Source organism: Blennius ocellaris, assembly GCF_963422515.1.
Source record: "Blennius ocellaris genome assembly, chromosome: 1".
Classification (NCBI taxonomy): Eukaryota; Metazoa; Chordata; class Actinopteri; order Blenniiformes; family Blenniidae; genus Blennius; species Blennius ocellaris.
In genome coordinates this window covers 19,278,656-19,292,272 of record NC_137650.1, presented here as the reverse complement: position 1 = coordinate 19,292,272, position 13,617 = coordinate 19,278,656, and the positions used below count along the sequence as shown (strand labels likewise).

General features: G+C 39.8%; 1 protein-coding gene across 1 annotated transcript in view; it reads left to right on the top strand.

The window, feature by feature from the left end:
- smyd3 (SET and MYND domain containing 3) overlaps window positions 1–13,617 on the top strand; it is a gene marked incomplete at its 5' end in the record, with an annotated part of 70,965 nt that overhangs the window by 8,678 nt on the left and 48,670 nt on the right. The window contains 4 exons of the mRNA XM_080499500.1: window positions 6,979–7,042; window positions 7,820–7,927; window positions 8,208–8,265; window positions 9,080–9,234. Of these exons, the coding sequence (XP_080355626.1) occupies window positions 6,979–7,042; window positions 7,820–7,927; window positions 8,208–8,265; window positions 9,080–9,234 (385 nt within the window). The remainder of the gene's footprint in view (window positions 1–6,978; window positions 7,043–7,819; window positions 7,928–8,207; window positions 8,266–9,079; window positions 9,235–13,617) is intronic.

Genomic DNA, 13,617 nt, shown 5'->3' with positions numbered 1-13,617 from the left:
AATTATTAACACACACACGCCTGCACACGCACACGGGGACATTAAACAAAAACTCATGGATACAGTGCAGCAGCCAATACTCACGGGGAATTAATTACCATGCCATACACACGCGCACACACACACACACGCACCTCTGAGATTTGCTGAGGTAGGCCTAATTAGGTGTCTGATAGCAAAGATGTAACAGAACTGACCATAGATGCACATGAGAGTGCACAGATATACACTCTTGCATATCAATGGGAAAAAACCAGCATCTTTCAGTCACTTCCACTCCTGATGAGTGACAGTTTCTGTCTTTACTGTTTTTATGCTGCTCTGGCTTGTATTCCTGCTTAGATTCTTATTTTATTTCTCCATCCATTTCCATTTTATCAACATCTTTGTTCAGGATTTTGCTTTTATCTTGATAAAAACAAAACCTACTTGCTAGCTTGTGCTTGTCAATTTGTGCAACTTAAGTATTGTCTAATTTGCAAGGTCATAAAAACAGACTGTTTGGAGGGAGAAAACAATAAATACAGGTAGACAGACACGTCCCCTACTAGGCGTACTTTAAAATGTGTGATGGGATTATTTCAGTCTTTCAGTGACTTTCTTCTTATTTTGCTTTCACAATGTGTTTCTTTACAAAGTACAATTCTACCTTCATCACTTCTAAGAATACACTAACGCTCATTGAGAGGATGGCATTGTATAATTTCAGCGTCAAAGAAAGGAATGGAATACAAAGGGGGCTGTGTTCTTTCCTTTGGTATATTGTCAGATTTTTTGGGGGAAATGAGCTCTCGAGTTTGCTTTTTGTAATTTGGCTGAAGATCAGAAGTGATTCACCTGTGTACGTATGCAAAACTGACAAATGCATCATATTTGATCAGCTCATTCAAATGACTATATACCATATCTATGGAGGGGTTATTGGTGAAAAAGGTTTGAGGACTTGTAAAAGTAGAATTTGTAGTTGTGTATCGTGTGTTGGGTACTTGTAGGATTAGTTTTCTCTCCATAAACACGACATCACACTCGCACATTCTCAAATTCTTAATTACCAGACGACAAATCCTATTTAAACATCTCAGATTAAAAAAAGTGGCATACTCACATTTTTCCAAATAAAAACAAATCATGCATCCTGAAAAACTACTTGTGTGACCGATTTCTTTTGAATGTGTAAGTGTTGTGTTGTATTTCTGGAGAGGAAAAAAAACAACCTAATAGTACACAAATCATGGTATATGACAGCAAATTCCACTTTTACAAGTGCTCCAACCATTTTCACCAATATTACCTCCATACATATCTTGCTGCTCTACATTGTGAAACCTGATGAGTCGGCAGTAATATTTTGTCATTTATCATCTAACGCTCCACATGCCTTCCTGACACAGTTTTTGCATTGTTGCCATGTGCAAGGTGCAGTTTGGTGGATCGCATTGTGTGCAATCACTTTATCATCAACAAAAACAGAGTAAAAACGTAATACGTGTTTAAAGAGTTGGACGGAGATATGATTCTTATACCAAATGAATATGAAGCATCACAAATGGTGCTGATGGTTCTGATGTATTTGATTTTCAGCTGGATCAGGTCTTTGTTTGTGGAGGATTTTAAACTGGTTGATTGCATTTTAATTTGATAATATTCTTTTTTTTTTTTTTATATTTGAGTAACTGAAACTCGTTAATGGTTGACATTTGCTGGCAGAAGCATAGCTTTGCTTCAACTGACAATTTAAAAGAAAAATCTGAATATTTTCATATTAAAATTGACACAATCTACTAAAAAGAAGTCTTGACATTGAGAGGGAGAGTGCGGAAGAGTGCTGAGCAAAAAAGATGGTGATATTAATTCAGTCTTCCACATGCTATTAATGAAACCAATCTAATGTTATTCATGAGTTTTCCTACTGTGCCTGCAGTCCAACCATGAACCTGCCACCCAGAAGACTATCACTTCACACAACATCTGACAGAGACTCAGAGGGAGAAGAAGAGCAGAAAAGAGGCAATGAGAAGAAAAGATGGGGAGAGGAAGGGGTGATAGAGGAAAAGAGGGAACATAATAAGAGCACATGGCTAAAGATGAGACAGATGTGCTGCTTGAGGATCTTAATCTTGAAAATGAGTCATTTTTATTAAACAAGACAGTTGGCCACTAATGAACCGATGTAGACTGAGGACGGTTATATCTCACTGACTTATGTAGGGTCTTTCTGCCGTCTCTTCTCTTTATTTTGATTCCTCTTCCTCCGTTGTTATTGTGCACATCTATATTTGGACTATGTTAAATAAGAAACTATATGCACAATATCTATATGTGCCTGACCTCAGTCTGCTTCCTGCCCCAAGGCCAAAGTAGGGTCGTCTCTTTAGATTTGAATTATGAAACAATGTGTGAAACATACAGAGTGTGTGTGGGTGTGTGCCTTTAGTCCAAACCTTTCTGTATAAAGAACAGTAGGCACACAGTGGAAAGAAGATTCGAATGAACTCTCGACCTCTTGAGAAACGAGACGCCTCCCTGTTGTGGTTATGCTTGTTGTTACGGAGGTTGTCAACGTAAAATATTCGTGATGGCTCCCTAATCATATCTTACTGGCAATCATCATTAATTTGTCGCGTTTTCTACTCACCCTTGTGTGCTTAAGATTTAATTTTCTTCTCTCTGGTTCGCTCGAGTCAGTCGAGCATTGAAAAGCCTGATAGCACGTCATACAGAAGAACATACTCGGCCATATTTAGCCAAGATAAAACCCTCTACAGTCCTGCTGGAATACCTGGATTTTGTGACCATCCTGTGTGTGTGTGTGTGTGTGTGTGTGTGTGTGTGTGTGTGTGTGTGTGTGTGTGTGTGTGTGTGCGTGTGCGTGTGCGTGTTACACACGCATATTCGTATGCTAAGAGCTTATCAGCCTGGAGGCAATCACCATAACAACAGTTGCTGTAGTGTGCATTATTGCAGCTTTGTTACTGCGGACGCAGTATTGAACAAACACTGCCCGGGTTTCTGTATCTTTGTTTCATATCCAGCATCCATCTGTCTCTTCTCCAGATGTTGGATGTTTATACTGTTAATACTAACACTGATTAAACGTAGGGCTGCTCCATTATGGAAAAAAAAAAAATCATAATCACGATTATTTTGGGAAATATTGAAATCAATTCATATCTTCTGGAAACTCAAAGCACTTACATTGCAGTATTCATTCACTCCATACTGGATGGTGGTAAGCTTCGTATGTCACACACAGCTGCCTTGGGGCAGACTGACGGAAGCGAGGGTGCCAAACTGCACCATCGGCCCCTACGACCACCACCAACGAAAAATGTTTGCATGACCGTTTATGACGGCAAGTGCCAAGTACTTTGTGCAGCTTGTGAAACTTCAGGATTTTGAATTACTAGAAATAATCTCAGAAAAGTACTTTGCTGTTGTTGTTTTGAGTTGTGGATAGTCCAGGCATTATGAAGCTATTATATCATTTATGGATGGGGTATTGGTTCTGGTTTTGGCCAAAGTGGTTTGCATTTTTCTTCGCTATGTTTATCATAAATGGTATTCTTTCGGAAAAAGCCAATGTGCACAGCTCATCAGACTCCAGAAGCCTTTTTGGCTGGAACTTTTGGGGTAAGTAAGGCAGTTTGTGCCCCTCCTGGTTTGGCTGCCTGCACACCACACTCACCCCACAACAGGTTGCCAGGTGGTCTTGCTGCAGTGTTTTCGGTGGCACCAGACCGTGAGTGTTGGGTTCACACTTACCCTGCTGCTCATCACTCGGCCCCAGAACTCATCTGGCTCCATCTAAAAGTGGAAGACGTGTTCAATCACCCTTAAAGTTGCAGGGAGCTTGAGCCAATCCTCGCAGTTAGTCAAGAAACAGTTCATAAAGGTATTACATCATATACAGTATATGAAGCAAGAGTAACCGCTACACCACCATAGGGAATTTAGTTCATATAATGATAAATTCACTTTATCTACAGATGATCTATTGAGATCGTGTAGTTAATTTATATTCATCTTTGCTTATAAAGCATATGAATAAATCTCACCAAACTATGTCTGTGGATGAACATGTTTTTTTTTGTTTTTTTTATAGTGGAAAGTCATTTTCAAACCTATTTCAAACGAGGACATCCATCTCTCTCTGATATCAAAGTGACCTATACTGTAATGTGCTTGAACATGAGAATGAATAATTGCCTCTCAAGGGCCAACATTTTTCTAGAGTTCCCCAAATTTAAGCGACAGGAAGAAAGTATAGATGTAAAATGGTGGTTGTGGCTCGCATCAGCCTTCCTGTCTGATCCGTGGAAGATAAATGAACTTCCTGTGAACAAACTCTTGGTGTGGGAGTTATTTTCGAGCTGCGTTTGGGTCTGACCTCGTCCTATCTACTCTTAATACTGAGCATTTATTTTCTAACCGTGGGTGGCATGCCTGTTTCTGCTAGTTCTCAACATGATAAGAATAGCTTGTGTTTTCATGAACTTCCACCCCAGAGTCTATAAATTCACCTTTGGGTTCCAGATTTGAAAAGTAATCTCAAATATGACACAGTGCCATAACAAGAGGGAGCGGGAGGAGATAAGAGTTATGGTGAGAGACAATGACAAAAGTATTGAGAGCGAGAAGGAAAGAGCAGGAAAGAGAGGAGTGTATTACAAACTTGTACAAGCCCGAGTGGGCCTTGAGCCAAATACAGCAGTCCTGTCTGGTCACATGTTGATAGACAAAACATTCAGAGGAAACACTTAACTTCTGTCACTAATGTTGACTGGCTACAGCCTTTAGTCAGACTTCATCTGTCATAGATATTCTCCATTACCTCATGTTCACAGTGTGGGTTTGAATCTATGATATTATGAGTTTACAAAGGTTTAATGGACATTATTCAATAATGTTTGTCATCATATGATGAACCACAACAACTTGTAAGTTATTGTTGCACACATGCTCATGCCCAACCAGTTCTGGCTCCTCTCCTTACCCTATTTTTCGAGATTAATAGGCCTACAAAAAACATTCTACACATAATATGCAACTGAATGCACAATATGAGGCTTCTTTTTGTAGCATGTGCAGGGTATTAACTTCATGCTGCATATGCTGATCATGTGCCCCACTCACCTGCATGTCAGATCCATCCACTGCACTGTTGCAGGTAAAACACAAACCTACAGAACATGCACTGCTGTTAACTCTCCAATACACAGTCACTGTTGACATTGTTACATAGCAGCAGTGTCAGTGCATGTTGATGATTGATGTTGATAATTCAGATTAATCAGACTAATTTAGTGCGGCACCATTAATGTCTGACTTTCATATTTGCCCATAAAAATTGTGAACTGTGCTGTTGAATCTCCGGAGCTTCAGTTTGGCCATAAAGTGGACAAACTGAAATCAGTGCAAATAACACAGCTGCTGTTTTTTTCCTCCATGGATCTAAAGCACAGCTACAGTGATAATTCATGGCTTTAGGAGCAATATTTAAATAATAACCTTATATAAAATATTGACTGGAAAGATTTTGATAACTACATTAAATTGACTGCCACGGTAGAATCAGTCATCAATATTTCATTTTCCAGAAAGGAGCAGCTGGGTGGAGGCTATGAAAGCTGTCTATTGAAGATTTGGCAGATTCTAACAATATTTTTCCTTCATTCAGAAATATTCATTATAATGCCTGCTTCTGTACCAGCTGTATCCTATCCTAAAATAAGTGATGGTGTTATTTTTCAAAGAATTGTTTAAGAATATATTTTATAGTTTAAAAAAAAATCACATGATTATATTTTAAATTAATCAAGATTTATGTTTCATTTGCCAGTCATAATTCTTACTTTCTGCTCTAATGAAACAACATTCTTGCAGATTGGACTCCTCTTTTTACCAATTTGACAAATCTTAGTCTAATAGTTAGTTGTTGTGCTGTCTTTATATACTCCGAAGGGGAAAGTCTGACTCTTTAACTGTTCAAGGCTCCCAAACTACAAGTAGAGTGCATAGGATTTCTAGAGCTTTACACTGTACGCTACCAAAATAACACCTTTGTAGTAACAAGAGTCAATCAAATCAGTACTTTTCTATATAAATTTAATACTGTACATCAATTACAATGTGAGTAAACCTTGCTATATCATAGCTGGGTATCGATCACATTAACCCGTGACCAAACATGTACATTACTTGTGCGTGTGCGTGTCTTTTTCTACGGTGCACTCTTTCTTGGCTGTAATTGGCTGCACGAGGCAGAATGATCTCTGCTGTGCGCCAGCTTGTTATCAGACTGACAGACAAAGTGGAAAGGACAGCAGTATCGCTCAGAGTACCACATCAGACCTCGGAGGCAGGAAACGTGCAAACACACAAAACACACACAAACACCACACATGGATGCTCTGCTGTCACACGCCGTCGCTCAAACACATGCAGGTGCTGTGATGCTAACGGGCTGTGACAGACAGGAGACTGAACCTAATGTATTGCCCTTAGATGACAATCAAGTCGGAGATAGCTTGGTAGATAAAATTAGATAATGGATATACACAGTCAGCCTAACACAACAAATAGAAAAGGGTAAAATGAGATTGTTACACGGCAAAAGGTCAAAGCAATGACAGAGGCATGCTTGGATGGGATTGAGGATGCGTTTAGCTACACTGCAGACAGGCTCTATACCGTGCTGTTTGTAGAGCAGCTGAGTGTTTTTCATTTTAAACATTTTTCAGGAGTCTTATACATTTTAAGACCTGGTATCATCCCAGCTCACTGAGATGGAGATTTCATCAGAATTGTTTGTTCTTTTTTCAGTGGCCTAGAGAGCTTTTTGATGAAGACTAATCTTTGAATCTTCTCCCTTCCCTTGAATGCTGAAGTAACAGACTTCTCTCTTCGTGGCAGTTGAGTTGACAATCTGTGCAGATTTAACACTTCTTTATTCATTTTCCCCCTCTGTCTTCTGTCTAGACGCGAGACCTTGTTGAGATGTTCCCAATGCAAGATGGCTCGCTACTGTAATGCCACTTGCCAGGTACTGTGTGTGTGTGTGTGTGTGTGTGTGTGTGTGTGTGTGTGTGTGTGTGTGTGTGTGTGTGTGTGTGTGTGTGTGTGTGTGTGTGTGTGTGTGTGTGTGTGTGTGTGTGTGTGTGTGTGTGTGTGTGTGTGTGTGTGTGTGCGTGCGTGCGTGCGTGCGTGCGTGCGTGCGTGCGTGCGTGCGTGCGTGCGTGCGTGCGTGCGTGCGTGTTGGCACAGTTGCAACCTGTGCATCTGCTGCTCTATCTTTTAAAATAACAAGCTTCAATAAAAGCTGAATGAATGTTTTCAGGCTCGAATCATTTGCTTTGAAATGTCAATTATAGTTAGTTCTGTATGTTGTAACTTGTTTAGCATTATTATACTAGGAAAAATCACAGTCCCAGACTGGCAGTAAAACATGCAGAAGTCACAAAAACTGAATTTGAACTATTATGCTGGGAAAATGAAGCATGCTTATGTATCCACAAAAACAACTGCATATCTATTGAAACAATTCCAGACATCTCTCAGCCAAAGCATTTTAAGACAGTCTTGAATGCATTAAGGGAAATTGCCTCAGCTGCACAACCATTTAGCTTGTTGTGCAGCTGCCTGGAGGCAGACGAACCAGCAAACTTAAATGAAGCCCCTATGATGTCAGCGTAGACTTTAGGTAAAGACGACAGTATTAATTAGATAAATGGATTCAGGAAATTAATATCAATCTGTGTAATTGTCTTAAGGTGATGAAGACATGACTGAAATGTGTGCTGACATGCCCTTTTTCCTGCAGAAACAAGCGTGGCCTGGCCACAAGAGAGAGTGTAAGTGTCTGCGGAGCCTCTTGCCCAGAGTTCCCACCGATTCGGTCCGTCTGGCCGCAAGTCTCATCTTTGCCTTGGTATGTGTCTGGACAATCTCAATGTTCATCTCACCAAAATTATGTACACAAAGAAAGACACAACACTACTTGTACTTTTGTTCGGAACATACCTTTGTAAGCCATAAATGTTATACTGCGTGTTGCTTATGAAACCCTGCAAATGCTCTCAGGAAATCTGATGCATGAACACTGCCCCACTCCATTGCAGCAATCTCCCTCAAAAAGAACAATGCACAAATTATATGCCGTGTTTAGTGAAACTAAAAAGCTGATGCCTCTCCTCTCTTCTTCCATGTAGTTGAGTCCATCTCAGCGCAGCAGTGAGGAGCTCTACAGTTTAGAGGAGCATGAATCACGTAAGTCCTGCTGGAGTATGTGTGGTCCTAAAAACCCTTCAGCAATCAACCAATAAATCATCTCTTTGGTTTTATGTGATACAACTATTTGTGAATACACATTACCTCCTAAAATGAAGTGACGCAATATATTCTGTGGGTTAAAATCTGTCTGTCTCACTGTCATTAAACCTACTTCATCAACAAACCAGACAAAATGGATTTTTATTTTGCTATTCCTTAAAGGAGTGCTGCTAACTCAACCACTGAGAATGAAACTCATACGAAATAGTAAATTCTGGGTGTCAGATTTCTCTGTGAGATTTCACATTAATAGATTGTGTTGTTTAATGACTGTTTGGATCTATAAGAAATAAAGAAATTGCTATTCAAAGCTAGAGGATGAGGATGGAATTATAACCATGCAACTGGGACACCTCTCACACTCTCATTTTTCTTTTTTAAAATATTTTAGTTGATCTTGTTTACACTACATTCAGTTTGCAAAATGTGTGCTTTTAATCTGTTTTAAGATCCTCTTATTCCATTTTTAATATTGATAATACAGGCACATGTTGTCAGAAAGATCCTACTCTAATGTTTCACCTCAAATCACACCCTAGTTATACATCGCTTTTTATGCTAACATTTGAAAAGGCGTTGAAAGTCACATTTGACGCGAATCTGTTGAACTTGCATTTTTTATCACTTCAGACCAAATGAGCTCCATCATCTGATGATTTGTGATAATTATGCAGAGTGTTCAGCTATTTCCCACTATAGATGTAATGTATGTAGTCAGAGAGATGTTTGATTTCAAGTTTTTGTTCTGTAGACTTGAATTCAATGCCAGAGCAGAAGAAAGCGGGTCTCTCTCAGCTGGCGTCCATGTTAGAGCTTTATCTACAACAAGAAGGACCGAACCTGACGGAAGAATTGAAAACAGCGCTGCCACCTTCCTGCCAAGACCTTCTCAGCCTCATCGCAAAGGTTCATACATTCATACAGGCTTCATACATGCACACACGTTATACCTGTTTACTTTTGTGGGTAGTCAACTCGGAACGCGAGTGAGAGAAACAAACAACTGTTTCGAGTTTTTTTAGCATCCCTTCCTGCACTTGGCTCTTCCCCGACATATGTCTGAGATTTTCCCAGCATCTGTAATCAGATCCTTCTGTTTGTGTATTCCCAGAACAACTACAGGTCTGATTCTGCTAAAACACGCCAGCTGTCTTCACGGGAATCTCAAATGCAAACTGTTTAGCGTGCACAAATGAGTTGGTTTGCATTTTGTAGCCCCTTTCGTCCCCATTAGCTTGTGACTCTTATACAAGTGTGTTTGTCCCATCACTATAATTGAGTGTGTGAGTAATGATGAGGTTAAAGCGTTCCCATATAACAAACATAAAAGCTGCAGATGAGCAATATTGAGCCAAATACTACATGACAAGGATGCTTAATGACTCATTTATTGTAACCACATGTGTTCAAGCAGAGATGCATCTAAAACCGATTAGTTTGCTTCGGCAGTTACTTAACTTGTGTTGTGGTTCTCTGCTCTGGACAAAAAAAGTATTACTTTAAAGCACTGACATGTTTTTTAAATATTTTTTTTAACATCAGACCAAAGATGTGAGCAAAACAAGGTAAAAATCTTTTGGGACAATTATTCTGTGATATTTGGATATAATGCGACACAATGAATGTTGTATTATTATGGTGGGGATTTCCAAAATTTCTCTGTTTTGAACATTAGTGATAAACAGAGACTGACGTCCTTTATTTCCTATTTGACGTCCATTTACCTATTTTTTTGGCTGTTCTGCTTTCAGATATCAAACAGATTTTAATTGAACAGCACAAGAGTTCATTTGGATGTAGACTGGGAACAGCTTTTCAGTCTCAGTCTGATTGTTTTGTGCATTTTTTATCTTCGCAAATGGACAGCACTAATGCAGCAAGTGAACCAAAGGTTGTTTTAGTAAGGGTAAAATGTGCGTTAACTCATATTTAGTTTGAACACTGCTCTCAGTGTTCAAAAAAACAGAAGATCTTCATTTAAGATTATGTATCATCGCTGTAGTCACTGAATAAACACATCTGATAAAGGTTTGAATTCAGCATAAGTTTAAAAAGCTCGAGGTATTAATTCATGATGTGAAGAAGTCATACAACCATAAAATCTAGCCTGATGCGGTTATCAAATGGAGGTTCATCAGCAGGTTACACCACATGGTCATACCTGTGATGTTTTATTTCTTAATGGTGACTGCTTTACATGGTGTGATAGTCTGCACTGCTGTGATTTACCGTTCCTATCCAAAGTACTCTTAAGTGCTCAGCTTCAGGATAGTGGAGTATCGCTGAACCGTTTTGTGCTGGAGCACCTCGATTCATCTGTTGCAGTCGTGTTCAAAGTGTAGGTCGGGTCTCCCCTGAGGCAGAGAGTCTCAGCAGCAGAGTATTTTTTTTTCTTCAAAATTTTGAAATTCTTATTGAAGGAGATACCTTGATGATAAACCGTTAATTATTTTGAAATAAAATGTGAAGATTTGAATTTATTTTATAATCCTCTCACAGATGAGAAGAAAAACAATCCTTGCGTTTCAGACTTTAAGACACCTCAAGGTGCTGCATAAATGTGTTATTTATTAGAATGTCTTTAAAATATGACACTGTACATACATCACACAGGTCCTAATGATGGCATTCAGATATAACAAAGCTGTGTTCACACCATATAAAGATGTCATATTTCCTAATGCCTTAGGGACCAACAGCGGTGGAAACCATAAAAAACTGCCAGACGTCAGTGTTATACATGTGATGCTGTAATGGAGAAATACCCAACAGCACACTGTGGTGTGTCTCATCTATTCAGACTTTCTGGCCACCTTTGCCCTGTAACTTATTGACATCATTCAGCATGTCAGCGACAGTGAAATCTGAAACAAATTGCTAATTGAATACAAATTAGACTTGACTTGTTGTTTCTATTATCAGAGTGATGTTTGTGAGCCAACCAATAGGGGGCACTGTGAATGCATGCTCCAGAGCCCAACATCTGCAGTACAAAGAGGTTCCCTCAATTCACTTTTTTCTCTCTTGATTATTTTTCTCATTCGCTTTAACTGGCCATGCATCTCTTAGTCATTTCTACCTCTGTACTTCTGTCTGTCCTCAGATTTTGGCCGCTGACTCTTTCCTCATTATTCTTCCTGTACTTGTAGCCCCAACCATTGTTCTTTCCTGTCTCCCCCTCATGTGGTCTCCCACTTTAATGGCTTTAGTACATCACAAATGAGGAGTTTATTATTGTGTATTTTGAGTGTTTAGTGTGCTTAACAAAATAGGCCATTACACTTTGTGTTTGTGTGTGTTTGAAATCTACTCTTGTTTGGTGGAGTGGGGATGGGGGTGGGATTGTTTTCTGCCATAAAACCATTTTTTATGCTAATAGCACCTCTCTGTGCAGCACTAATAGTGTTGCGCAAACACACACATGTATGCACACTGAAACACACACACAAAGTGAAGCAGTACTCCTGCATCATTACTGTTCTTACTACACCCAAGAGAAACAGTGAGGTTGTGTGTTTGCATGCGCTGAGTGCAGCCTTGTGAGGTACAAGAATTGTACAGGAGCTGAGACGGTTAATATCCGTCAGCCAATGTCATCACAGAGCAGCTGACCCGCGCCACAGACATGCTGATGTGAGATGGATCATCCCAAACGTGCAACAAGAGACGTACACAACTATTTGAAGTGACTGTTTCAGTCGACGCTGCGCTCTGTATCATTCATGAGGTCCAATAAACCATGTAAACTGCAGACAGAGAATAGGAAAGGTTGTGTTTGTGTGTGCGTGTGTGTGTGTGCATGCAAGTTAATATTTTTCATCGCCAGTGACATGCTACTACATTTTTGTGCACTTATTAAGATTGTTTTACACACACTTGCATGTGTAGAGTTTGTTTCTCTGATAAGGGCTTTTATCTGTGTGTGTGTGTGTGTGTGTGTGTGTGTGTGTGTGTGTGTGTGTGTGTGTGTGTGTGTGTGTGTGTGTGTGTGTGTGTGTGTGTGTGTGTGTGTGTGTGTGTGTGTGTGTGTGTGTGTGTGTGTGTGTGTGTGTGTGTGTGTGTTATTCAGCTTGCAAGTTTGTGTGTGAACTTGTTCTTGCGCTCCCTCAGTCAGTACTGCACTGAGACCTATCCCTCACACAGACTTCGTGCATGTCTGACATGTTGCCCCATAAAACACACACTCGCCTCCGTCTCCTCTCAACCTGCTCCTGTGTGTGTCGTTCACTAATTCACTCTGCTGCCTCATGTCATTTCTGCCCTTTACTGACGTTCCTTTATTCACTCTGAGGCCAAGGCTCTGATACTGTAGCTTTTGATAGAAGATTTTTATGCAGCTTGTGAAAAGGCACCTCACAGGCCAGTTGAAGCTTTTGAATTTTAAAAGTCTCAATTATAGAACTTCTAAAACTCTTTTATAACGCTGCGACCCTTGCAGCAAAACCTTTCACTATGTACTTTAAGATAATGACATACAGTTTCATAAAATCCACCTGGTAGAAAGCTTGTGCATATATTTATGCTAAGCATGCTTTGTTATATGAGCTGCGTGTGATAAGATAACTTACCAGATCTGCATTTTAAGCAGATTTTGCAGAGTTATCTATTTCTAAAACAAAAGTGGAATATTTTATGTGGGGGAACTGAAAAGCATGACTGTGGCACAAGCTACTGAACATACACAGGACACAGTGTTTACTGGCGCTCCAGAGAGATATTCTGTTTGTTGTTTTAGAGTTTCAAATTCTGTCTGGTCAGAAATAAAATACTTTATTTAGTCCTGGAGAGAAATAACATTCCTTAAAATGCACGGCAATGCTCAGTTTGATCCACATTTCTTTCTGTCAGTGGTTTTACGGCATCTGGGCTGAAGCTCTTCATACCAGGAAGAAGCATGTGCATTTGAGAGTTTGGGGGTAAAGAATAAAAAGTGAAGATTAAAAATGACTGGCAACAAATTTGGGTGATGCAAGAAAAAAAAGAGAATGAGACAATGAGAAAACTGAAATGGAGGTGGAAGAAGGATGGGAACATGGAGTTCATACGCTGCTCGGTAAAAGGTCTAAAGTAGCTGTATTTATGGCTCTGTGTGTAAGAGCCTGTGACTGGGGCCCTTGGGATGAAACACACACACAGTGGATGAAATGCAACTCTCCCTGGGAAAGTATGTTGTATTGTTTATTACCGATACAGAGGGATGATTTATCACCGACTGCACACACATGTTCACATACACTGCATACCACCTGATGTCATGTGAAAGTGTGGTGCCAATAAATTTCTAGACTT